At 41.9% G+C, this 27008-nt stretch overlaps 1 protein-coding gene across 2 annotated transcripts; it reads right to left on the bottom strand.

The window, feature by feature from the left end:
• Positions 1-482: 482 nt before the first annotated feature.
• LOC110510139 (fibroblast growth factor 13) lies at positions 483-11796 on the bottom strand. Of its 2 annotated transcripts, none has more exons than XM_021591487.3 (5): positions 11680-11796; positions 8439-8549; positions 7872-7975; positions 3687-3885; positions 483-2429 (listed from the first exon to the last, which is right to left on the bottom strand). In XM_021591487.3, the coding sequence occupies exons 1-5, from the start codon at positions 11708-11710 to the stop codon at positions 2287-2289; spliced, it is 588 nt and encodes a 195-aa protein (XP_021447162.1). In that variant the 5' UTR covers positions 11711-11796; the 3' UTR covers positions 483-2286. The 2 variants fall into 2 exon arrangements, with proteins under 2 accessions (XP_021447162.1, XP_021447160.1); XM_021591485.3 differs by lacking the exon at positions 11680-11796 and adding an exon at positions 9201-10279.
• Positions 11797-27008: the final 15212 nt, after the last annotated feature.

Here is a 27008-nt window from a genome sequence, read left to right as displayed (position 1 = left end):
GTACTGTCCATACCATCTCAAGCAGAGCTCTAGAGTTGAGCTCCACTCTGATTGGCTCAGTCACTCTACTGTTGAGAAGGCCTTTTATTTCAACATGTGAGGCATCATCATTACGATCAATATTATTGGCCTTTCAGCCTCTAGCTAGCACCACAGCAAAATGGCCTAATCACATTCATTCACAAACCATCTCAGAGCAAGAGTTCTGATCTAGGATCAGGTCCCCCCTGCCCATATAATCTTATTCATTATGATTAAAATACAAAACTGGTCCTGGATCAGCACTCCTACTCTGAGATGCTTTGTGAATGAGTATGGGCTCAGTTCCCTAAGGATTAATTGATGATGATCTAGCTATACCATCCATATGATGGTGTTGATGATGGTGGATTAATTAATAACCCTTTCATGCCTGGGGTGGAGCCAATATCAACAGGTGGGAAAGAAGGACAAAAATAAAGCACAATTTAACAAAAATCCTATTTCCTTATAAACATTTTATTCAGTGCATTTTCATTAGAACAACAAATAACCTACTGCAAGAAGGTACCAGATTAAAAGTGTATCTGTGCTCTGTGGATCATTCACTTGTAGTCTGGTATAGACTGGAGCACAGCGTCCAAAACAGGTAGATAATAAGCATAGTAGACCTACAGTACATCATGCTGCTATTTCCCAGAGGTCCACAGTCTCTCATGCAATAATAGTGTCAATCAATCAATCAAAATGATAGACATAAGCATCTATTCGGCTCCAGGGGGAAAAAACAATGCAGGAGAATACAAACAATCATTTAATCTGTAAGAGCCCTCAATTTCACTAATAATCCCCATTTGATGGTAAAATAAAAAATCAAGGATTATGTTAATATCCTTTCACACACACACACAGACAAAGGACTGAATACATCTAAATACCATATGAAATGTTGTTTATAGTTTGTCAAAGGAGACTACTAATGACACAATACAACTACTCTGCTTCTCTGTTGTATTATTAAAACAAGTTGCTGTGGACCACACATTGTCTGTGTCTCCCCTCGCCTCCTTGTGTTGTAACTCGTAGACTGATGGGTATGCCAAAATAGAACGCTTCATAGTATGACACATTTTGAAAATGCTTTAAATGCCAGGATGTCATGCTATTGAGGAAGAGATTGGTATTTTTAGACCCACGTGTGTTTGACAACATATCAGCTGATAATCAGAAAAGGGGGGGATGGGTTGTACCAAAACGAATGAATGTCGGAAAACAACGCAATTGTGCATTAGATGATGCATTCTCAGTATGGGGGAGCCTAGTATGTTGATATTTGTTGCTTACTGCATAAATGTTTACTAAACAGTATGTTCTAAATAGTATGTAGTACGATTAGTACACACTACACCGTTTGTAGTACGATTGGTACACACTACACCGTTTGTAGTACGATTGGTACACACTACACCGTTTGTAGTACGATTAGTACACACTACACCGTTTGTAGTACGATTGGTACACACTACACCGTTTGTAGTACGATTGGTACACACTACACCGTTTGTAGTACGATTGGTACACACTACACCGTTTGTAGTACGATTAGTACACACTACACCGTTTCTAGTACGATTAGTACACACTACACCGTTTGTAGTACGATTAGTACACACTACACCGTTTGTAGTACGATTGGTACACACTACACCGTTTGTCGTTTTAGTAGTAGATAAGACAGATTTAGGACATGGCCTATGCTTGTGATTCGATTTCTTTCTTTCTTCCTTTCTTTCTTTGCCTTGAGTAAAACTAGAGAAACACGCTTGACTCTTTGGTACACAGGAACAAATGATCGCAATCAGTATAGCTGGCAAGCAATTTATATGGTAGACGAGGCAGAAGGCTTGCAGATATGTACACCTTGGACTCAAACACAGAAAAAAGCTTTTTTTAGGAGGCATGAAAGCAACAGTTGATGGACCACATAAATACTGACCAGTAACTCTCCCTCTCAAGACCTTCAGAGAGATATACATTGGTAATACACTACATATGCTCAAGAATACAAGGAAGAATATAAATTCCAGACCAGCAAAATGGCTTTTCGTATCGAAGTTCATAGCAAAGTTGACCCGCAGAAGCTCACTCATGGAATTATTTAATTGATGATGTCATAGTCTGTCACAGTGGTTTCAGTACACACTAAGCTAAGCTAATTTGCTTCCTCTCCACCTGTTCAGTGTGATGAGGATCAGTTGAGTCTGCTTACAGTGAGAACCGCCCTCTGCCTGACGCTGACCACCACAGCTATGTGGACTGCTCGTTCTGGCTCAGTGTCTTCCCTCCTCCGTTCAGCAGGGCTGATGCACTACGGCTCTTGGTGGGAGTACCGCTGCCGGAGTGGGAGAACTCGGTCAGATCATGGAGAGAGGGTTCCCTGTACATGGCAACTGGAAGATAAAGAAGCAGATAGGGTGTCAAGTTTGGTAAAGATCAACTCTGGTTATCTGTATTGTGCAGAGCCTTTGACAAACATTATATTCTTCTGTAAAATGCAAAGATATACTAGGGGGAGTCTTTCTAACAAGGCCCTTAACTCCAACAGTTACCCCAACAACCTTCAACACACACAGAGTAAGACCTACTCACAGCCTCTCAGAGTAAAGGCGTCAGCATGCTTCCATTCGGCTCCCTTAAAAGACATTAGCTTGAAAAATAAGAAAAAAAGTGCCAATAGTACTGTTTGTGTTACGCCTGCTCCCGCTCCTCCTCCCTCTGGCGCTCTAGGGCACCAGGATCCCCAGCATTACGTACTCAAGCCACCATCAGTACACACACCTGCCTTCCTTCCGTCATGCGCATCAGTGATCATTGAACTCACGTGGACTCAATTACTTGTGTTATTACCTTCCCTATATCTGTCTGTTCCCAAGCTCTGTTCCCTGGTTCAGGATTAATGGTCTCATGTCCGTGTTACCCGGGTGCCGACGCTGTTCCTGTCTTGTTTCCTTGTCTGTTCCCGAATAAATGTCTGACTCCCCGTACCTGCTTCTCCTGTCCGGCGTCGGCCCTTACAGTTTGTCCATTTTGAGACGTCATAGCCAGTATACACTTCCTCAAAATAGTCTGAATTAAGATAACTCAAGAAATCTGATATGTAAATTGCTGTCATTAATTTTGACGTTTTTGTCGAGGTAATCTTAGTCGTGCACTTTTACATCTAAGATTTTTGCTGCAGTATTTCTCAATGAAAAATGTGCATGAAAAAATGACAACAGACAACAGACTTTATTGAAGAATCCCTACTGTTGCCCAATCACCAACGAAGGGGCGTAGACTTCAGCTACCGACTTTGGCTTGTCTCCAGAAAAATGTTTGTGTGCTGAACAGTCCCCCAAAAAGTCCAAAACAAACAAAAACGTCACAAAATGTCATCATAATATATGCACAAACCCTTCCAAACGGTTTCAACTGGGAAGCATGTGGACGCCTTAGAGCGGGGGTGGGCAACTCCTCGAGGGCCTGATTGGTGTCACACTTTTTCTCCATCACTAGCAAACACAGCTGATCAAATGTCATTCTAAACTGAAGATCATGATTAGGTGATTATTGGAGTCAGGTGTGTTTGCTGGGGCAAAGCTGTGACACCAATCAGGCCCCCGAGGACTGGAATTGCCCACCCCTGCCTTAGAGTAAGACCCACTCACCTTTCAGTGGCTTGGGGATGAAGTGGCCTGATGGTTTATTCTTCTTCACATGGTTCCCTTTCATGATGACTCCCTCTTTATTGAGGCCAAGGTACCAGGCCCTGCCAGACTGCTGCTGTCTGTAGAGCATGGAGGAGTAGGTCACGTAGTAGTTCTCAAACACTGACTCCTTGAACTTACACTCCGGGGTGAAGTGTTCCTAAAGAGGGAGACAGAGAGGCGATAAAGACAGGAGTGTGAATGTGAGAGAAATAAAGAGATAAGAAACAGAAAGGGATAGAAAGAGAGGGAGAGAAAGAAAGAAAGCTTCACTTGGTTTCAGCCATTTCCCTCTCACCCAGGCTATCCATTCATATCAAATGTCCAAAGGGAAGTGAATGAGGACAGAAGGGATGGACTAACTACAGTGCCTTGCGAAAGTATTCGGCCCCCTTGAACTTTGCGACCTTTTGCCACATTTCAGGCTTCAAACATAAAGATATAAAACTGTATTTTTTTGTGAAGAATCAACAACAAGTGGGACACAATCATGAAGTGGAACGACATTTATTGGATATTTCAAACTTTTTTAACAAATCAAAAACTGAAAAATTGGGCGTGCAAAATTATTCAGCCCCCTTAAGTTAATACTTTGTAGCGCCACCTTTTGCTGCGATTACAGCTGTAAGTCGCTTGGGGTATGTCTCTATCAGTTTTGCACATCGAGAGACTGACATTTTTTCCCATTCCTCCTTGCAAAACAGCTCGAGCTCAGTGAGGTTGGATGGAGAGCATTTGTGAACAGCAGTTTTCAGTTCTTTCCACAGATTCTCGATTGGATTCAGGTCTGGACTTTGACTTGGCCATTCTAACACCTGGATATGTTTATTTTTGAACCATTCCATTGTAGATTTTGCTTTATGTTTTGGATCATTGTCTTGTTGGAAGACAAATCTCCGTCCCAGTCTCAGGTCTTTTGCAGACTCCATCAGGTTTTCTTCCAGAATGGTCCTGTATTTGGCTCCATCCATCTTCCCATCAATTTTAACCATCTTCCCTGTCCCTGCTGAAGAAAAGCAGGCCCAAACCATGATGCTGCCACCACCATGTTTGACAGTGGGGAAGGTGTGTTCAGTGTGATGAGCTGTGCTGCTTTTACGCCAAACATAACGTTTTGCATTGTTGCCAAAAAGTTCAATTTTGGTTTCATCTGACCAGAACACCTTCTTCCACATGTTTGGTGTGTCTCCCAGGTGGCTTGTGGCAAACTTTAAATTACACTTTTTATGGATATCTTTAAGAAATGGCTTTCTTCTTGCCACTCTTCCATAAAGGCCAGATTTGTGCAATATACGACTGATTGTTGTCCTATGGACAGAGTCTCCCACCTCAGCTGTAGATCTCTGCAGTTCATCCAGAGTGATCATGGGCCTCTTGGCTGCATCTCTGATCAGTCTTCTCCTTGTATGAGCTGAAAGTTTAGAGGGACGGCCAGGTCTTGGTAGATTTGCAGTGGTCTGATACTCCTCCTTCCATTTCAATATTATCGCTTGCACAGTGCTCCTTGGGATGTTTAAAGCTTGGGAAATCTTTTTGTATCCAAATCCGGCTTGAAACTTCTTCACAACAGTATCTCGGACCTGCCTGGTGTGTTCCTTGTTCTTCATGATGCTCTCTGCGCTTTTAACGGACCTCTGAGACTATCACAGTGCAGGTGCATTTATACGGAGGCTTGATTACATACAGGTGGATTGTATTTATCATCATTAGTCATTTAGGTCAACATTGGATCATTCAGAGATCCTCACTGAACTTCTGGAGAGAGTTTGCTGCACTGAAAGTAAAGGGGCTGAATAATTTTGCACACCCAATTTTTCAGTTTTGATTTGTTAAAAAAGTTTGAAATATCCAATAAATGCCGTTCCACTTCATGATTGTGTCCCACTTGTTGATTCTTCACAAAAACATACAGTTTTATATCTTTATGTTTGAAGCCTGAAATGTGGCAAAAGGTCGCAAAGTTCAAGGGGGCCAAATACTTTCGCAAGGCACTGTACCTGGCATGAAGCACTACCAGAATCTGTCCAGAGCAGTACAGAGGGCTGTACTAAAAGTTGGGACCAATTCCATTTCTATGGTTGGGAGCCTTTTACGTGCACAGTTTACAAATCAGCATAGGCCTGCCCCAAAGTGCCCAGCTGCTAAACAGCATAGGCAGGCCCTAAAGTGCCCAGCTGCTAAACAGCATAGACAGGCCCCAAAGTGCCCAGCTGCTAAACAGCATAGGCCTGCCCCAAAGTGCCCAGCTGCTCAACAGCATAGGCAGGCCCTAAAGTGCCCAGCTGCTAATCAGCATAGACAGGCCCCAAAGTGCCCAGCTGCTAAACAGCATAGGCAGGCCCCAAAGTGCCCAGCTGCTAAACAGCATTTGCAGGCCCAAAAGTGCCCAGCTGCTAATCAGCATAGGCCTGCCGCAAAGTGCCCAGCTGCTAAACGGCATAGGCCTGCCGCAAAGTGCTCAGCTGCAAATCTGCAGTAAGAGATCCCTTACAACTGGTCGCTTTCAGAATTGAGTTGTGAAAACATCAGTTGACTGATGAGCTGAATTAAACTCGCTTGCCATACTGTGTGAACAGGCCTATGATGGGAATGTCAGACTATGGGAATGTCCATCACTCTTACAGCTTGCTCATCCATCACTCTAGCAGCTCAGATTGTTGTGGCGAGCTGATTACTTTTCACCTGCACAGTTTGAAAACACAGACTCATTCAATTGACAGACAAAGGTCAAAGGTCAATACTTTAATTGGCAAAGATCGATACAAAACCTCATTCTGCAAGAGACACCAATGTCTATGGTGATAATACACATACCCACATCCAATCACACACTCGCTCGCACACTCACGCACGCACGCACACACACACACACACACATACGCACAAACACACCCACATTAAATCACACGCACGCACACAAACACACACGTGCATGCAAAAACACGCACACACAAACACGCACCCACACACAAACACACCGTCATCCAATCATACGCACACACATGCACCACACACACACACAACACACACACTCACATCCATTCATATGCACACACACGCACACACACACACACCCACATCCAATCATATGCACACACACACGTGCACAAACACACACACATCCAATCATTGGCATGCACGCACGTACGCACGCACACACGCACAAACATACCCACATCCGATCATACACACACACGCACAAACACACTCACATCCAATCATACACACTCACACACATGCACACAGGCTAGGCTTTAGGCAACTTAGCTAAATAAACAGAATGAATCTAAATACGCTGTCTAACATTCAGCCCATGCTGTATTTTTCCATCCAGATTGCTAAATGACCTCACCAGAGCTGAAACAATCCCAACTTCAGAGAGCATTTCCATACTCATGTGTCTCCATGGTAACTTCCAACTCCCCAGAATACAAACCAGCCCTCTCGTAAAGATGGCCCCCAGGTTACCAATGGAGACATAAACAGAGGGACAAGATCGCTATTACAAGTTAAAAACACAATGTGGTGGCCACTGCAATACTCGCAACAGCAACTACTGCACAACTACTGACCTTAGTCATCACTCCAGTCACTTTGGTTTTCACACCAACAATTGATGCTTAAATATAATTAACATGACAGTTAAGGTGACCTTCAACGTAATCAATTCACTCAGTAACACAAAGGCAGCTCAGGGGTTTGTGGTATATAGCCAATATACCACGGCTAAGGGCTGTTCTTAGGAAGACACAACGCTGTATATTGCCCCAATACCACAAATTCCCCAGGTGCCTTATTGTTACTATAAACTGGTTACCAATTAGAGCAGTACAAATACATGTTTTGTCATACCGTGGTATACTATCTGATATACCACAGCTGTCAGCCAATCAGCATTCAGGGCACGACCCACCATGTTTATAATGTGATCCTGCCACATGGAAGCCTAACTAGGGAAGTATGTAGGAGACACAAAGGAGTCGGCAGGTAGCCTAGCAGTTAAGAGTGTTTGGCCAGTAAGCGAAAGGTTGCTGGTTTGAATCTCAAGACGATTAGGTGAATAATCTGTTGATGTGCCCTTGAGCAAGGCACTTAACCCTGGATAAGAGTGTCTGCTAAATGACTAAAATGTAAAGTGAGACTCACCGAAGTGTAGAGGAAGCCGTCGTTGTTCATGGCTAGGTAAAGCTTGGTCTGAACCCCCTGGATGGCCACCACTCGCAGCCCAACAGGAATGAGGTTGAACACAGCTGCAATGTGGAATAAAAAAGAGAGGGTAGGTAGTACACTTTTACAAAACAGGGTTCTTCTGTGGTCCCTATAGGAGAACCATTTTTGGTTCCAGGTAGAACACTTTTTGGTTCCATGTATAACTATTTTGGGTTCCATGAAGAACCCTCTGTGTAAAGGGTTCTACATGGAACTCAAAAGGGTTCTACCTGGAACCAAAATAGTTCTACCTGGAACCAAAAATGGTTATTCAAAGGGTTCTCCTATGGGGACAGTCGAAGAACCCTTTTAGGTTCTAGATAGCACCTTTTTTATGCGTGTAGACAATATAAGAGAAACATTCTACTGGAGATGTAGTAGCGAACACAGAGCTACAGAAAACATTGAGCAAAAGAGGTGAAGTTGACTATTCTCTCTTCTTGAATTCTATATCACAATAATCTGAAATATGAACGAATTCAAGGCAAAAACACATAGTCCTACCATAGCTGTTGTCCTCGTCCTTGGTTCCATCGATAGTTCCATCAGCCTGCATCTGAAGGCAGAAGCCTGTGCGGCTGTACAGCCTCGTCACTATCCCCTTGAGCTGGGGCTCTGTGGAGACAACAGGGAAGAATGTGAGAACAGGAGGAGAGGGAAGAGAGAAGAAGTAAGGAGATATTGGACATATACCAAGTCTATAGTCCAATTATACTAGCTCGTTTTCTACTACTGCACAGTCAGTAGTAAAATACCAGAGGAACCTCAGGCATCCCATAGACATCACACTGTGGCACAAACCCAAAACAGTGTGATGGGTACCTGGGATAGTGGTGGCTGGCCATGCAATATCAAGCTCATTCATAGTTTCAAAAACAGGTAATCTACCTGTCTGGATGCTGTACACTGACACTGTACTTTGAATGTCATTCTTGTTAAGATGATAATATAATGCACAACAGAAGCATGGCAGTGTGAATACGTTGTGCACTTTTCCGATGATGACAGTGTCATGTGTTAGAGTGAGGTAATTAATTGATGAGTGCATGGACTTGCAGGATCACGACAGGTTGATGGATAGATAGTCAAATAATGTATTTCTTATACTATACCATCACAATTTGGACAAATGTGCCATTACTCTGAGCTCTTCAAATTTAAAATGGGAGAGGATGGAAGTGTTCGTGGTGTTCGAATTGTTGGTGATGATGATTATGATGATGATAGTTATTGTGTTATGTCGAGAAATCACACTCAAGAGCACACCTGGTCGACTTATTCTCTTCCGTTTCTTAGAGCCAAAGAGTTTGACGCGTGAGAACACGTTCAGCTTGCTCGGTTTCTCACAGGGTCCCCTGTCCCCTGCTTTGCAAATATTCGGACTGCTTGCGCAGCGGCATGCATTCGCCTTCTCCCGCTCCCGCTCCCTCTTTTGCCGAATGAGGGAGCTGGCGATCGCAGCGGCCATAGCCAGTTTGGCGGTTTAGTGATGGCAAAACGTCCCAGAAGAAAATTCTATATTCACCACTCACCAAATAATGAATATTATCCAATGAAATCTAAGCAGTATTGTTTTTATGCAAACCAAATAATCCATTATATCCTTAAAGTGCGTAACAAAGTCATTATAGTTTTATTGTCACAGCTGGAGAAAAAGATACTGGATATTCCGAGCAGACAAACCTCCCACTGACACACACTGGTTTAATCAACGTTGTTTCCACGTCAATTCAATGCCAATTCAATGCAATTGCGTTGAACCAACATGGAATAGACGTTGAATTGACTTCTGTGCCCAATGGGCTCGTGCGCCTTCAGCTGTGAATCAACAGCTAGCCTCTCCAATTTATACATTCGATTTGTTGTTGATCACTGCAGCTTCTCATGCGTGCACACCCGCTGTGATGCATCCATCCACCCTCCGTGAGAAAAATGTAGTCCTCAAAATGCTTTTCAATCAATGAAACAACTCTTGTCATAGTTGTGTGTGCCATTAATGCAGCAACCGCAAGCAAATCTTCTCCTCAGGTTTGGAGCCAATGCCACATAACCTACAGTATGACTTACAGTAAAGGCTGTTAGCGCCACGTGGTATAACACTCATATATGTTAGGAGCGAGAGCGAGAGGGGGAGCGAGAGGGGGAGGTCTTGCCTCATTTTGGTGCAGAGATTCCGCTACTATTCCTTCCACCTCTCCATCTCTGCGATATGAATTGCGGCATAGGAGTCTGAACAAAATGCATTAGGAGAAACTGCGGGCGCTTTTTGCAGGCATCTTCGTAACTGAATATCGGCATGTGACAGGCAAGGGATGAGACGCTGATGCAAAACACAGAAAGAAATCGTCGCATCATATAAATCCAGGGAGAACAGAAGATCACTGATAGCACCCTATGGTCTCATGGCAAAATAATCAAGGGAGGGAGGTGTTCCTAGATTAGTGCTTTCTGCTAAAACGAACTTGTTTTTCGGCAGATTAAGCTCATTCAGCTCCCCTGTCGCCTCTCCAATAGGGCTGCGGCCATGTAAAGTGAATCTGCATAATAGCCTATACGTTCGATAGGCTTAAATTGGTGCTTTCCGAAGCGCTGAGAACATAAGCTCGGACTCAAGAAAGGTTTTGGTGGGGGTCTTCATCTTGGGGTAACATCTGTCTGTTGCCTCTCTTGAGTCAGGTAACAACCACATCTGTCATCAGATTGAAATGCATTGAAGTTTTGTTGTGGTGTCGGATTTGGCGACATTTAGGCCTATCCTAAATTGAATTAACCTTTCATCCAATATAATAAAATATGAAGAGTACAAATAAAACGGCAATAACAACAACGTCAACGACATCAACAATAACAAATCGTTGATTTGAGTATGATTTGACCTAAAAAAATAAATGAAAGTTGATAGGGGATCAATGAGTGACGACTCCTAGTTTTATTTTGATTAATAATTAAAGCATAAGCAATACTATTTGTGATTGAAACTGAATGTGAAATAAACATTTACCCATAGATTATTATAACTTTCCCCTATTATAACCGTTTTAGTATTTGGCTATACAATTATAGGTCTTGCTTCATTCGTGCTATAAAATCTCGTTGTTTTGATTATCAGTTTCCTTTCCTTTGGTGTTCAATTGCCCTCTCTCTTTGGCCCTTTTGCTGAAGATATTGGCCAGATAATATCTTCAATTGTGCCACCTGCATTTCATAAAGAATCACTCACACATTGCTAAAAATTCTTACAATCTCTTGTCAACAGTTAAAAATAACAACCGCAGAAACAACAACAATAACTAAACTTTGAACAGTTCCATTTTGTTTACATAAAATATCGCAGGAAAGCAAACAAATTTATCAAATGTATCACTTATAACGTCAGCACCTTGGACAGGGAGCGTCACTTAATTCAGCGCCTTGGACAGGGAGCGTCACTTATAACTTCAGCACCTTGGACAGCGCACAAGTACACTTCTATTTCTGTGAAACACCTATTAAATTATATTCGACAGGGAATGTCACTACATCAGCTCTTTGGACCGTAACCTTTAAGATCAACACCGGGTTGGGGGGACTACTTCAATCCATGCTCACATGAGCATTAGGCGAGGGCATCAGTAGGCTTGGCCTAATACTTGATTGAATTGACCTGGGCCTCCTTCCAAAACAAAACGCCTTTTTTTGTATTTTATTTTAAAAACATAAAGCTTAGTCTATCTTTTAATAATAAAATGTATTTAAATGAGCGCACCTGATGTTGATCTCCGGAGAGGGAAAGTCATGCTTCGCGGAGCCAAGGAGGAGCTCTGTGTTAATGTTTTAGCTCTTCCCGATATGCACACTGAAAGGGGAGAGGACTTTTCGAAGTTTAAACGGAGAATTCTCAAAGGCATTCCATCCATTAAATCCGTGCACGTGGTTGTGATAGGAGATCATTATAACGCATTAGTGGAAGGCCATTATGTCTTCAGGAATGCTCATTAATGATTTATCCCAAGGCATCGCTGATCGGCCAAAAACGTCCATTACTGGGCCACAGTAGCCTACGCTGGTGTGCGGGAAGATAAGGGAACCCCTTTACAAACATCAAATAGCCTATAATGGCTTAGAAGTCTATTCTTTGTTATGGCAAATGTTCATTTTATTCACCCTGGCGTTAAAAATACTGTAAATGGCGAATGTTATGGACTGTGACATTGATGTCTTCATGGCTGAATTGATAAACATCCAATATACCGCAGGTCTCCATTACATACAATTCTCCTACAACATTAGTAAAACAGGCAAGGAAAGAAAACGGACGCAAAGCAATCCCCCACCCTTAAAGATTTGATCAGCAGCTAATAAGATACTGAGGTAATGAAGAAGAGTGTTCCTAGGCCTACTGCGCTGGACGATTACATTAGCATCCATCCTGTTACGACCCCAAATAATCTGTTTAGACATGAAGATTATCGTCATCATGGTGAATCATAACGGTTTTGCATTAGAGAAATTATCAAAATAACATTAGCTTTTCAAGAATTAGATTAAATCAGTCCTAATTAGTCCAGGGAGAAGGCTATTTAATATATAAACGACAATCTATATGACGAAGGCATATTATGACCCTGTCTATTATTAGGTAACGTTCTAAAGACTAACTGACCACTCTTACAAACATAATCATTTCCACAGTCATTGGGAAAAGCTTCAAGGTAGAAACAATAGTCAGCTTCCAGAAACAATTTCCCATAATCTCATCTCAGGGCAGGGGCATTATTTTCCAATCCAATCCCAATCCTTTAGTCTACATATTGTATTTGCAAGATAGGCTATATCAGGAACACCAGCATCAAAGGGAAAGCTATGTTATGTGAAGCATGAGCATCACAAACTGATGGTAACTTCTCTCTGTTGAATTGTCACTCTTTATACTTGAATACTCTCCAGTAGATGGAGCCAAATGAAAGTTATATAGGAGTGACCTCTACCTCTCCCTCATAAAGTGGCTCAGAGTAGGAGTACTGATCAAGGATCAGTTTTGCCTTTTTGATTAAGATTATATGGACAGGGGGAATCTGATCCGAGAAGCACCCCGACTCTGAGACGCTTTATTAATACAGACCCAGATCTCTGAGGTGCTTTATTAATACAGACCCAGATCTCTGAGGTGCTTTATTAATACAGACCCAGATCTCTGAGGTGCTTTATTAATACAGACCCAGATCTCTGAGGTGCTTTATGAATACAGACCCAGATCTCTGAGGTGCTTTATGAATAAGGGCCCAGATCTCTGAGACGCTTTATTAATACGGGCCCAGATCTCTGAGGCGCTTTATGAATAAGGGCCCAGATCTCTGAGGTGCTTTATGAATAAGGGCCCAGATCTCTGAGACGCTTTATTAATACAGACCCAGATCTCTGAGGTGCTTTATGAATACATACCCAGATCTCTGAGGTCCTTAATGAATACAGACCCAGATCTCTGAGGTGCTTTATGAATACAGACCCAGATCTCTGAGGTGCTTTATTAATACAGACCCAGATCTCTGAGAAGCTTTATGAATACAGACCCAGATCTCTGAGGTGCTTTATGAATACAGACCCAGATCTCTGAGGTGCTTTATTAATACAGACCCAGATCTCTGAGAAGCTTTATGAATAAGGGCCCAGATCTCTGAGAAGCTTTATTAATACAGACCCAGAGCTCTGAGGTGCTTTATTAATACAGGCCCAGAGCTCTGAGACGCTTTATTAATACAGACCCAGAGCTCTGAGAAGCTTTATTAATACGGGCCCAGAGCTCTGAGAAGCTTTATTAATACAGACCCAGATCTCTGAGGTGCTTTATTAATACAGACCCAGATCTCTGAGGTGCTTTATGAATACAGACCCAGATCTCTGAGGTGCTTTATGAATACAGACCCAGATCTCTGAGGTGCTTTATTAATACAGACCCAGATCTCTGAGAAGCTTTATTAATACAGACCCAGATCTCTGAGGTGCTTTATTAATACAGACCCAGATCTCTGAGGTGCTTTATTAATACAGACCCAGATCTCTGAGACGCTTTATTAATACAGACCCAGATCTCTGAGACGCTTGATTAATACAGACCCAGATCTCTGAGGTGCTTTATGAATAAGGGCCCAGATCTCTGAGACGCTTTATTAATACGGGCCCAGATCTCTGAGGCGCTTTATGAATAAGGGCCCAGATCTCTGAGGTGCTTTATGAATAAGGGCCCAGATCTCTGAGACGCTTTATTAATACAGACCCAGATCTCTGAGGTGCTTTATGAATACATACCCAGATCTCTGAGGTGCTTTATGAATACAGACCCAGATCTCTGAGGTGCTTTATGAATACAGACCCAGATCTCTGAGGTGCTTTATTAATACAGACCCAGATCTCTGAGAAGCTTTATGAATACAGACCCAGATCTCTGAGGTGCTTTATGAATACAGACCCAGATCTCTGAGGTGCTTTATTAATACAGACCCAGATCTCTGAGAAGCTTTATGAATAAGGGCCCAGATCTCTGAGAAGCTTTATTAATACAGACCCAGAGCTCTGAGGTGCTTTATTAATACAGGCCCAGAGCTCTGAGACGCTTTATTAATACAGACCCAGAGCACTGAGAAGCTTTATTAATACGGGCCCAGAGCTCTGAGAAGCTTTATTAATACAGACCCAGATCTCTGAGGTGCTTTATTAATACAGACCCAGAGCTCTGAGAAGCTTTATTAATACGGGCCCAGAGCTCTGAGAAGCTTTATTAATACAGACCCAGATCTCTGAGGTGCTTTATTAATACAGACCCAGAGCTCTGAGACGCTTTATTAATACAGACCCAGAGCTCTGAGAAGCTTTATTAATACAGACCCAGATCTCTGAGAAGCTTTATTAATACAGACCCAGAGCTCTGAGACGCTTTATTAATAAGGGCCCAGATCTCTGAGAAGCTTTATTAATACAGGCCCAGATCTCTGAGAAGCTTTATTAATACAGACCCAGAGCTCTGAGACGCTTTATTAATAAGGGCCCAGATCTCTGAGAAGCTTTATTAATAAGGGCCCAGATCTCTGAGAAGCTTTATTAATACGGGCCCAGAGCTCTGAGACGCTTTATTAATAAGGGCCCAGATCTCTGAGAAGCTTTATTAATAAGGGCCCAGATCTCTGAGAAGCTTTATTAATACGGGCCCAGATCTCTGAGAAGCTTTATTAATACAGACCCAGATCTCTGAGACGCTTTATTAATACAGACCCAGATCTCTGAGACGCTTTATTAATACAGACCCAGATCTCTGAGAAGCTTTATTAATACAGACCCAGATCTCTGAGGTGCTTTATGAATACAGACCCAGATCTCTGAGACGCTTTATTAATACAGACCCAGAGCTCTGAGAAGCTTTATTAATACAGACCCAGATCTCTGAGACGCTTTATTAATACAGACCCAGATCTCTGAGAAGCTTTATTAATACAGACCCAGATCTCTGAGGTGCTTTATTAATACAGACCCAGATCTCTGAGGTGCTTTATTAATACAGACCCAGATCTCTGAGGTGCTTTATGAATACAGACCCAGATCTCTGAGACGCTTTATTAATACAAACCCAGATCTCTGAGGTGCTTTATTAATACAGACCCAGAGCTCTGAGAAGCTTTATTAATACAGACCCAGATCTCTGAGACGCTTTATTAATACAGACCCAGATCTCTGAGCTTTATTAATACAGACCCAGATCTCTGAGGTGCTTTATTAATACAGACCCAGATCTCTGAGGTGCTTTATTAATACAGACCCAGATCTCTGAGGTGCTTTATGAATACAGACCCAGATCTCTGAGACGCTTTATTAATACAGACCCAGATCTCTGAGGTGCTTTATGAATACAGACCCAGATCTCTGAGACGTTTTATTAATACAGACCCAGATCTCTGAGACGCTTTATTAATACGGGCCCAGAGCTCTGAGAAGCTTTATTAATACGGGCCCAGAGCTCTGAGAAGCTTTATTAATACGGGCCCAGATCTCTGAGAAGCTTTATTAATACAGACCCAGAGCTCTGAGACGCGTTATTAATACGGGCCCAGAGCTCTGAGAAGCTTTATTAATACGGGCCCAGATCTCTGAGAAGCTTTATTAATACAGACCCAGAGCTCTGAGACGCGTTATTAATACGGGCCCAGAGCTCTGAGAAGCTTTATTAATACAGACCCAGAGCTCTGAGACGCTTTATTAATACGGGCCCAGAGCTCTGAGAAGCTTTATTAATACGGGCCCAGAGCTCTGAGAAGCTTTATTAATACGGGCCCAGAGCTCTGAGAAGCTTTATTAATACAGACCCAGAGCTCTGAGAAGCTTTATTAATACGGGCCCAGAGCTCTGAGAAGCTTTATTAATACAGACCCAGAGCTCTGAGAAGCTTTATTAATAGAGACCCAGATCTCTGAGAAGCTTTATTTATACGGGCCCAGAGCTCTGAGAAGCTTTAATAATACAGACCCAGAGCTCTGAGAAGCTTTATTAATACAGACCCAGAGCTCTGAGAAGCTTTATTAATACGGGCCCAGAGCTCTGAGAAGCTTTATGAATAAGGGCCCACATCTCTGAGAAGCTTTATTAATACAGACCCAGAGCTCTGAGGTGCTTTATTAATACAGGCCCAGAGCTCTGAGACGCTTTATTAATACAGACCCAGAGCTCTGAGAAGCTTTATTAATACGGGCCCAGAGCTCTGAGAAGCTTTATTAATACAGACCCAGATCTCTGAGGTGCTTTATTAATACAGACCCAGAGCTCTGAGAAGCTTTATTAATACGGGCCCAGAGCTCTGAGAAGCTTTATTAATACAGACCCAGATCTCTGAGGTGCTTTATTAATACAGACCCAGAGCTCTGAGACGCTTTATTAATACAGACCCAGAGCTCTGAGAAGCTTTATTAATAAGGGCCCAGATCTCTGAGAAGCTTTATTAATACGGGCCCAGATCTCTGAGAAGCTTTATTAATACAGACCCAGATCTCTGAGACGCTTTATTAATACAGACCCAGATCTCTGAGACGCTTTATTAATACAGACCCAGATCTCTGAGAAGCTTTATTAATACAGACCCAGATCTCTGAGGTGCTTTATGAATACAGACCCAGATCTCTGAGACGCTTTATTAATACAGACCCAGAGCTCTGAGAAGCTTTATTAATACAGACCCAGATCTCTGAGACGCTTTATTAATACAGACCCAGATCTCTGAGAAGCTTTATTAATACAGACCCAGATCTCTGAGGTGCTTTATTAATACAGACCCAGATCTCTGAGGTGCTTTATTAATACAGACCCAGATCTCTGAGGTGCTTTATGAATACAGACCCAGATCTCTGAGACGCTTTATTAATACAGACCCAGATCTCTGAGGTGCTTTATTAATACAGACCCAGAGCTCTGAGAAGCTTTATTAATACAGACCCAGATCTCTGAGACGCTTTATTAATACAGACCCAGATCTCTGAGCTTTATTAATACAGACCCAGATCTCTGAGGTGCTTTATTAATACAGACCCAGATCTCTGAGGTGCTTTATTAATACAGACCCAGATCTCTGAGGTGCTTTATGAATACAGACCCAGATCTCTGAGACGCTTTATTAATACAGACCCAGATCTCTGAGGTGCTTTATGAATACAGACCCAGATCTCTGAGACGCTTTATTAATACAGACCCAGATCTCTGAGACGCTTTATTAATACGGGCCCAGAGCTCTGAGAAGCTTTATTAATACGGGCCCAGAGCTCTGAGAAGCTTTATTAATACGGGCCCAGATCTCTGAGAAGCTTTATTAATACAGACCCAGAGCTCTGAGACGCGTTATTAATACGGGCCCAGAGCTCTGAGAAGCTTTATTAATACGTGCCCAGATCTCTGAGAAGCTTTATTAATACAGACCCAGAGCTCTGAGACGTGTTATTAATACGGGCCCAGAGCTCTGAGAAGCTTTATTAATACAGACCCAGAGCTCTGAGACGCTTTATTTATACGGGCCCAGAGCTCTGAGAAGCTTTATTAATACGGGCCCAGAGCTCTGAGAAGCTTTATTAATACGGGCCCAGAGCTCTGAGAAGCTTTATTAATACAGACCCAGAGCTCTGAGAAGCTTTATTAATACAGACCCAGAGCTCTGAGAAGCTTTATTAATACAGACCCAGATCTCTGAGAAGCTTTATTAATACGGGCCCAGAGCTCTGAGAAGCTTTATTAATACAGACCCAGAGCTCTGAGAAGCTTTATTAATACAGACCCAGAGCTCTGAGAAGCTTTATTAATACGGGCCCAGAGCTCTGAGAAGCTTTATTAATACAGACCCAGAGCTCTGAGAAGCTTTATTAATACAGACCCAGATCTCTGAGAAGCTTTATTAATACGGGCCCAGAGCTCTGAGAAGCTTTATGAATACGGGCCCAGAGCTCTGAGAAGCTTTATTAATACGGGCCCAGAGCTCTGAGAAGCTTTATGAATACGGGCCCAGAGCTCTGCACACGTTCATATAATGTTTTACAAGACATCACCACTTAGTACTTCTCCCATGAAGGAAAAAAGCATTGAAGGTTTACTGTGCTGCATCCAGCACCATTGAGACACGGACATGCAGAAGAGAGACACCGACTCAGTTGTGAAATCCAAGGTGATTGTTGTGAAGCACTTGAGGGCAGGGCAGAAGGAATCAGAATCAAATCTGTTCTAGATGTTGGCAGTTTGTTGTGTCTAGCAAGGGTCAACATCACATCAATAAAATCATCATCAGAAGCATATCTTTTTTGTGTGGAGTACAGATTGTGAATGCAGTTGTGGTAGAATCTTTGTGTTTGCAACATTCAGAATCAGATCCATTTCTGAAAGATTCGATCAAATACTGTACATGGCAATACTTCTTTTCACAGCCCATTCAGCTATATTGCACAGGCGCACACATGCATGTAAGAGTAATAAAACTGAGTAATGTACTCTGTATACTGCAGTAATGGGGGGGCATGCAGGCTGGGGGTAGGGGATTCCACTGCTGTGAAAGGGGACATAATAATCCTGGTGAATGACATCAACATGTCATTCAAAGGAAAGCTTGAATTCAAGCAAAACCCAAAGCCCTATATCAAAAAGCCAAACCAGATGCAAACATAACCTTTTTTGTTGACAAACCTTCAGGCGAGATTTCTCTTCCCATTCGGATGGCTTTCTTCAATCGACAGCAGAAGATTTTGTAACACGTATTATGGCAGGGGGACTCAATAATCACCACATCCACAGATGAGAAGCTAGAGTCCTGCAGCAACAGAACATAATCCAGGGTACTTAAGGCGACATCTCGCGCTGTGGTTATAGTAAAGCCTACCATAAAGTTAGTAGGAGTTAGATTGTGCACTACCAATACACATACTGTACACGCAGTGAGAAACTGACACATTATTGATGTCTATAAGCCTCTCACCGGAGACAGCAGAATATCCTGCAAGATAAAGGAACAACACCAATGTTAATTATCTCTTGCCTGAGCATCTTTCTTCTGAATGTAATGTACACCACTTGGACTGCAACATGTGAAGTGGCACTGCCAGTACTGAGGATGAGTGAGTATGCTGCCAAGACATGTGTCGATGGAGCTCCTGTCATGTGAAAGTTTACTAGCAGGGCCTGTGGGGAATGACATTGGACAGAGGGGTTTTAGTACAAATGCTGGGTGGGGGTTGGGTGGCCCATTGACTTTTTCCACATTTTGTTACGTTACAGCCTTATTCTAAAATTGATTAAAATGTTTTTTTCCCCTCATCAATCTACATACAATACCCCATAATGACAAAGCAAAAACAGGATTTTAGACATTATTGCTAGTTCATAAAAAATGAAGTATCACATTTACATAAGCATTCAGACCCGTTACTCAGTACTTCGTTGAAGCACCTTTGACAGTGTATTAGGGGAGTTTCCCCCGTTTTTCTCTGCAGATCCTTTCAAAATCTGTCAGGTTGGATGGGGATCGTCGCTGCACGGCTATTTTCAGGCTACTCAAGGAACTTCAGAGACTTGTCCCGAGCCACTCCTGCTTTGTCTTGGCTGTGTGCTTAGGGTCGTTTCCCTGTTGGAAGGTGAACCTTCACCCCAGTCTGTGGTACTGAGTGCTCTGGAGCAAGTTTTCATCAAGGATCTCCCTGTACTTTGCTCTGTTCATCTTTACCCCGATCCTGACTAGTCTCCCAGTCCCTTCAGCTGAAAAAGATCCACACAGCATGATACTGCCGCCACCATACTTCACTGTAGGGATTGTACCAGGTTTCATCCAGAAGTGACGCTTCGCATTCAGGCCAAAGAGTTCAATCTTTTTTCTTTTTTATTCCATGGTCTGAGGGTCTTTAGGTGCCTTTTGGCCCAAGCGGCTGTCGTGTGCCTTTCACTGAGGATTGGCTTCCGTCTGGCCACTCTACCATAAAGGCCTGATTGGTGGAGAGCTACAGAGATGGTTGTCCTTCTGGAAGGTTCTCCCATCTCCACAGAGGAACTCTAGAGCTCTGTCAGAGTGACCATTGGGTTCTCGGTCACCTCCCTGACAAAGGCCCTTCTCCCCTGATTGCTCAGTTTGGCCGGGTGGCCAGCTCTAGGAAGAGTCTTGGTGGTTCCAAACGTCATCCATTTAATAATGATGGAGGCCACTGTGTTCTTGGGGATCTTCAATGCTGCATAGCTTTTCTTTGGTACCCTTCCCCAGATCTGTGCCACGACACAATCCTGTCTCGGAGCTCTACGGACAATTCCTTCGACCTCATGGCTTGGTTTTAGCTCTGACATGCACTGTCAACTGTGGGACCTTATATAGACAGGTGTGTGCCTTTCCAAATAATGTCCAATCAATTGAATTTACCACAGGTGGACTCCAAGTTGTAGAAACATCTCAAGGATGATCAAGGAAACCGGATGCACCTGAGCTCAATTTCAAGTCTCATAGCCAAGGATCTGAATACTTAGGTAAATAAGGTATCAGTTTTTATATATGACTGTTTTAAACTGTTTTTGCTTTGTCATTATGGGGTACTGTGTGTAGATTACTGAGGATGTTTTTTTATTTCATCTATTTTAGAATAAGGCTGTAAACTAACAAAATGTGGAAAAAGTCAAAGTGTCTGAATTTCCGCAGGCACTGTAAATGATCACTTGGCATAAATGAATAAGGTGAAACTGTTTCAATCAGAAATAAAAATATACGTGTGTAGTTAAGTTGTGGTAAGTTATTTTATCCCCAGCTTCCTACACTTTAATGCACATGATAAGCTGACAGGATGGCTATGTTAGTGTCCACACATGATCGGTGTGCGTTGAGAGACAGCAGTTTTGCAGCCCTAGGGCCGGCTGGGGCTATGGTCAGAGATAGAGCCCCATCTGCCGCCTAACAATCTAGAATAAGGTAGTTTGTACTGTCAATTAACTTAGAAAAAATAACCAGGGCATTAGCACAACAATTCATATGGGACAAAAATACTAAACATTTGTTTATGTTGGAGTCTGACACAGAAAAACAATACCCCTTTGACAGTCTGTCTGGAATGTCCAATATGGATGTTGAGCTGAAACATTACCACAGATACCTAAATGTTACTTTCCTCTAAGGAAAAGGCAATTAAAAGTTCCATCATCTCAACTTATAAATCCTCATGTTTATCAACCTTTCTGTGGCTTTATCTGCACTTTATTTAACCTCCTTAATTCACATGATTTAATAAACTTTAATTAGTTTATGTCTACACCAACTTAATCTGCTCCATAGTCTAAAAATTCAAGATCCTTTGGGATCCTTAGAAATTGGCTAAATGACATCTAACCTTTTGCCAGAGAGGGGGGGGAGAAAGAGTGAAAGAGGGAGAGAGCGAAAGAGAGATGTTTTGTTGCATCCTTACTGGATAACGGTTTTGATTTACCCGGAGTCTGAATAGCTACAATTACCTGGAGTCTCTGAGGTGCCTGCAGTGCCCACCATGATTAAATATGCATTTTTAATTACATTTAGCCTATTATTAAAAGTTATGGCAATGTAATCTGATGGCATTATGTGCTTTTATTTTCCTAATTTCCTGAAATCATATGAATTAACTTTTTTATTCTTCTAATGTATAACTGTGAGGTTATTATGAGAGCTCGCTGTACTCCCTGTAGTGAAACCAGTGAGAGCTCGCTGTACTCCCTGTAGTGAAACCAGTGAGAGCTCGCTGTACTCCCTGTGGTGAAACCAGTGAGAGCTCGCTGTACTCCCTGTAGTGAAACCAGTGAGAGCTCGCGGTCTACTTGCTCTTCTGTTTCTTGTCTGTTATGGCACTTACAGTTGGCATAACAGACTGGGTGTCTCTCTCTCGTTTCACGCCCATACCGTCATATTCTCGCCACTGCTAAAATCCATGCACAGTAAATATTCTGTTTAGCCTACACTGTTCACATTTTTATCCAGTCGTTTCCCCCTGTTATTTGTATAATTGTATCGACTGTGTTTAGATAGCCTTATTAATAGTCAAAGCCGTTGTGATATTACATTATTGATGAGGGGACTGAATTAGTCTAATTAAAAGATAATTAACCGACATTATGTTAAACCCCTAAATTTCAGTTAAAGTGACTTATAAAGCGTTCCAAAAAGCTACATACATTCTGTAATTTAAGTAGGCTACTTACTCACCTCTGGTTGCATGTTCCTATTCCTCTTTAGTCACTTGTTTTTGCCGTTTTCGGGCTCATGGAGATAGAGCCCTGTCTTGGGTTTGGAAATCCCACAATGAAACTTCAACTCAGCAGAACAACGCCACGCTAGTTCTCTTTCGAAATAGCAGATTCCATAAAGCGGTTCCAGTTAAGAAATCATCAGCTGGGGCTCTGTGGAACAAAAACACAAAGGGTAGTCTATTTGACCGTAGGCTAGTCCTACTGGTCGTTAAGCCTAAACAAAGCTGCTGACTTGATTTGTTGAGAACGGTCATTTGGAAAACATAATTAAGCCTACCATTTGAATTCAGTGTCTAATAAAATAATTTAAAACAATATATTTTCAGCATTGTTATAAACAACATAAAACAGTTTAATAGCATACTCTCAGATTCCACACCACCACGTTTTTGAAAGCCAAACTGCCATAACATAGAGAATCAGACAAATTGGTATAATTAGCTAGGTTTCCATCCAATTGTCGATTGGATTGCTAATATCCAGACATATGCATATAGAAATATGCGCATTTCGCCACAAGTGGTGTGTTTCCACCAAACTGGCTTGCTGCGGAAAAAAATCAGTGCGCGATGACATAGTGCACACAAAATGTACTTTTTCGCTACGTTTTCATGTACCTAATAAAAATCTAAAGTTCAATGTTCAACTTTGGTCTTGGTAGATGAGCTCTAGCCAACAGCTTGCCAATACAGTGCTGGCAGGCTGTGCGGTTAGGTTAGTGTACATGATGAGATGATTATGGATATCCTAATTGAATAGTGTATGTGCATGTATATTACTGTAAATATTGATCACATTCTCTGTCTATGATCATATATTTTGATACATTGAATGTTAATATTGTGAACCTATGTTATACATTTTTTTAACCTCCTGTTTCAGGAAGTGATGTCACTGAGTACTGCCCCTATATATAGGACCTTCCACCCCCACCTGGGATATGGATGCCTGATGAAGATCTAAGGGTCGAATCGTTGTAAATAAATATCACATGGGAGCATGAGCAGCAGTGTGCTGCGATTTCCTTTCTGTTTTCCATGAGTTTGCCTACAACTTCAGCGGAAAGTCACTGGATGTGCGTATGTTCTTCAGTTTTTTGTACATTCTTATGGATAAGAGCATCATTGTATTTGTCAAAAGACAGTCAAACATTGATCATGTCACCAGAATAAGACCCTCAGATATTTTTTGGAAAGAAGCATCAAGTTCACCACCCTGAAAGTTCATCAATTTATTTCACCTGTAGCCTAATAAACTGCATTGTTTCCCGATTCGTAGTGGGAGGACCACACGCCCTATCATCGTGTGATTACAAGTTTACTTCAATATTGTGGCTATTATATCAATATTATCGCATAAAGGCCTTTCCACCGCCATTTCTCGCATAATGAATTGCATCGACAAAGATCCCACCATGTCGAACAAACAAATTATACGTTGGCATTTATAAAATTGCACCAAAACGTTTTTCTTCTACATGGTATGGCTTAAAACTGTTAACGTGGTTATTAGCTAGGTTTCCATCCAATTGACGACAGATTTTCATGCGACTATTCTAAAACCCGCAGAAAAACAATATGCACATTTTCCCATAAATATTCCATCAAATTGACTTCTTGCAGGTATTAAAGTCTGCGTGATGACAGAGTGTACATAAAAGAACGCTTGCGGTTAAATTCCCATGTATCGAAGTTCACTGGGTTTCCATCCCATTTTCAACTCAACTGATTGTTTTGTCACTAAAAAGTTGAGTTTTTTTAGCCAATGTGCCCACTCTGGTCTTGGCACGTGCGCTCTTGCCAACAAATGAGCGAGATTATTTTCATTTTTCAAACGACCGCTAAACATCGATCCTGTCACGAGAAAAAAAATATATGTATTAAAGCAGTACCAACCTCAACACCGTGCATATTCACCACCCTGTGAAGTTCATCGTAATTTATTTGATCTGTAGCCTAATAAACTGCATTTTTTCCAGAGTCGTAGTGGGAGGACCACAAAATATAATCGCGTGACTCCAAATGTACTTCTATATGATGGTTTTTATATCAAAATGTACACAAATAACGCCTCTGCCACGCAACAACACAGGTCCGGACCTGCAAATCTATGGAGAACGTTATCGGGGACTCAATCATTTAAATAATCTGAAATGCAACACATACTCCCTGTAGTTGCATTATTTCTCCCAATACAGGCATCAGCCTACTTCAACAATCATCATCAGAATCACCTTTGTCATACTTCTTAGGTTGTTGTGATCAAATATATCCTATTAAATTACTATTCTAATTCATAATTCTATGGATGTGATTATCACGACTATCAATGCTGACGTAATCAAAGGTATTTAGTGGTAGGCCTACTTGGAACATTTTATTCTGTTAGTCTTGGCTTTCTTTTCTGCCGTGATCGTTATGGCTTTCTGAGTTCCATTTAGTTCTTATACTAATGAACTAATCAAGAGTACAGTCTAATTGGCTCAAAGCCTAACGACAGCCTACAAGATTTATGGCGGAGTAGATTGATGGAGGTTTTTTATTTCTGTTATAAGTAAATGCTTGCCTGCTGTTGACAGTCAGTTGCTTCTGGCATAAGGCCAACTGACAGTGCCTACTACTCTGTGGAAGTTAAAAGAAACTCCCCTCAAACTATGTATATATATTTTTCATTAGGCCATTGATGATAGTCACAATGTTTTGCAGCAGTCAAGTTTTCAAGATAATGAGCAGTGTTGTCTGTGATACATTTGACATTCTGTTAGCTGAGTAAAATTGCAGTGCATTCGGAAAGTATTCAAACCTCTTCACTTTTTCCATTTTGTTACCTTACAGCCTTATTCAAAAATTGATTAAATAGTCCCCCCCCCCCCTCAATCTACACACAATTCATCATAATGACAAAGCAAAAACAGGCTTAGACATTTTTCAAATGTATTAAATATAAAATGGAAATATCACATTTACATACAGTACCAGTCAAAAGTTGACACACCTACTCATTCAAGGGCTTTTCTTTATGTTTACTATTTTCTACATTGTAGAATAATGGGGAAGAAATCAAAACTATGAAATAACACATGGAATCATGTAAGCAAAAAAAGTGTTAAACAAATCAAAATATATTTTATATTCTTCAAACTAGCCACCCTTTGCCTTGATGACCGCTTTGCACACACTGGGCATTCTCTCAACCAGCTTCACCTGGAATGCTTTAGCAACAGTCTTGAAGGAGTATCCACATATCCTGAGCACTTGTTGGCTGCTTTTCCTTCGCTCTGCGGTCCAACTCATCCCAAACCGTCTCAATTAGGTTGAGGTCGGGTGATTGTGGAGGCCAGATCATCTGATGCAGCACTCCGTCACTCTCCTTGGTCAAATAGCCCTTGCACAGCCTGGAGGTGTGTTGGGTTGTTGTCCTGTTGAAAAACAAATAATAGTCACACTAAGCGCAAACCAGATGGAATGGCATATTGCTGCAGAATGCTGTGGTAGCCATAAATCCCTGACATTATCACCAGCAAAGCACCATCACACCTCTTCCTCCATGTTTCACGGTGGGAACCACACATGCGGAAATAATCCGTTCACCTACTCTGCGTCTCACAAAGAACCAAAAATCTCCAATTTGGACTCATCAGACCAAAAGACATATTTCCACTGGTCTAATGTCCATTGCTTGTGTTTCTTGGCCCAATCAAATCTCTTCTTCTTATTGTTGTCCTTTAGTAGTGGTTTATTTGCAGCAATTCGTTCATAAAGGTCTGGTTCACGCAGTCTCTTCTGAACAGTTGATGTTGAGATGTGTCTGTTACTTGAACCATTTATTTGGGCTGCAATCTGAGGTGCAGTTAACTCTAATGAACTTATCCTCTGCAGCAGAGGTGACTCTGGGTTTTCCTTTCTTGTGTTGGTCCTCATGAGAGCCAGTTTCATCATAGCACTTAATGTTTTTTGTGACTGCACTTGAAGAAACTTTCAAAGTTCTTAATTCTCTACATTGACTGACCATGTCTGAAAGTAATGAGAGACTGTCATTTCTCTTTGCTTATTTGAGCTGTTCTTGCCATAATATGGATTTGGTATTTGACCAATAAGTCTTTTACCAATATCTTCTGTATACCACCCCTATCTTGTCACATCTCAACTGATTGGTTCAAACGCATTAAGAAGGAAAGACATTTCACAAATGAACTTTTAACAAGGCCTCTTACTTGAAATGCATTACAGGTGACTGACTACCTCATGAAGCTCGTTGAGAAAATGCCAAGAGTGCAAAGGGTGGCTACTTCAAAGAATCTCAAATGTGACCCGATTCAGTAAACTAGGCGTATGTCGCAAG

This window comes from Oncorhynchus mykiss, chromosome 29 (assembly GCF_057628025.1).
Source record: "Oncorhynchus mykiss isolate SJ-2025 chromosome 29, ASM5762802v1, whole genome shotgun sequence".
Classification (NCBI taxonomy): Eukaryota; Metazoa; Chordata; class Actinopteri; order Salmoniformes; family Salmonidae; genus Oncorhynchus; species Oncorhynchus mykiss.
This window is presented reverse-complemented; position numbering and strand designations above follow the sequence as displayed.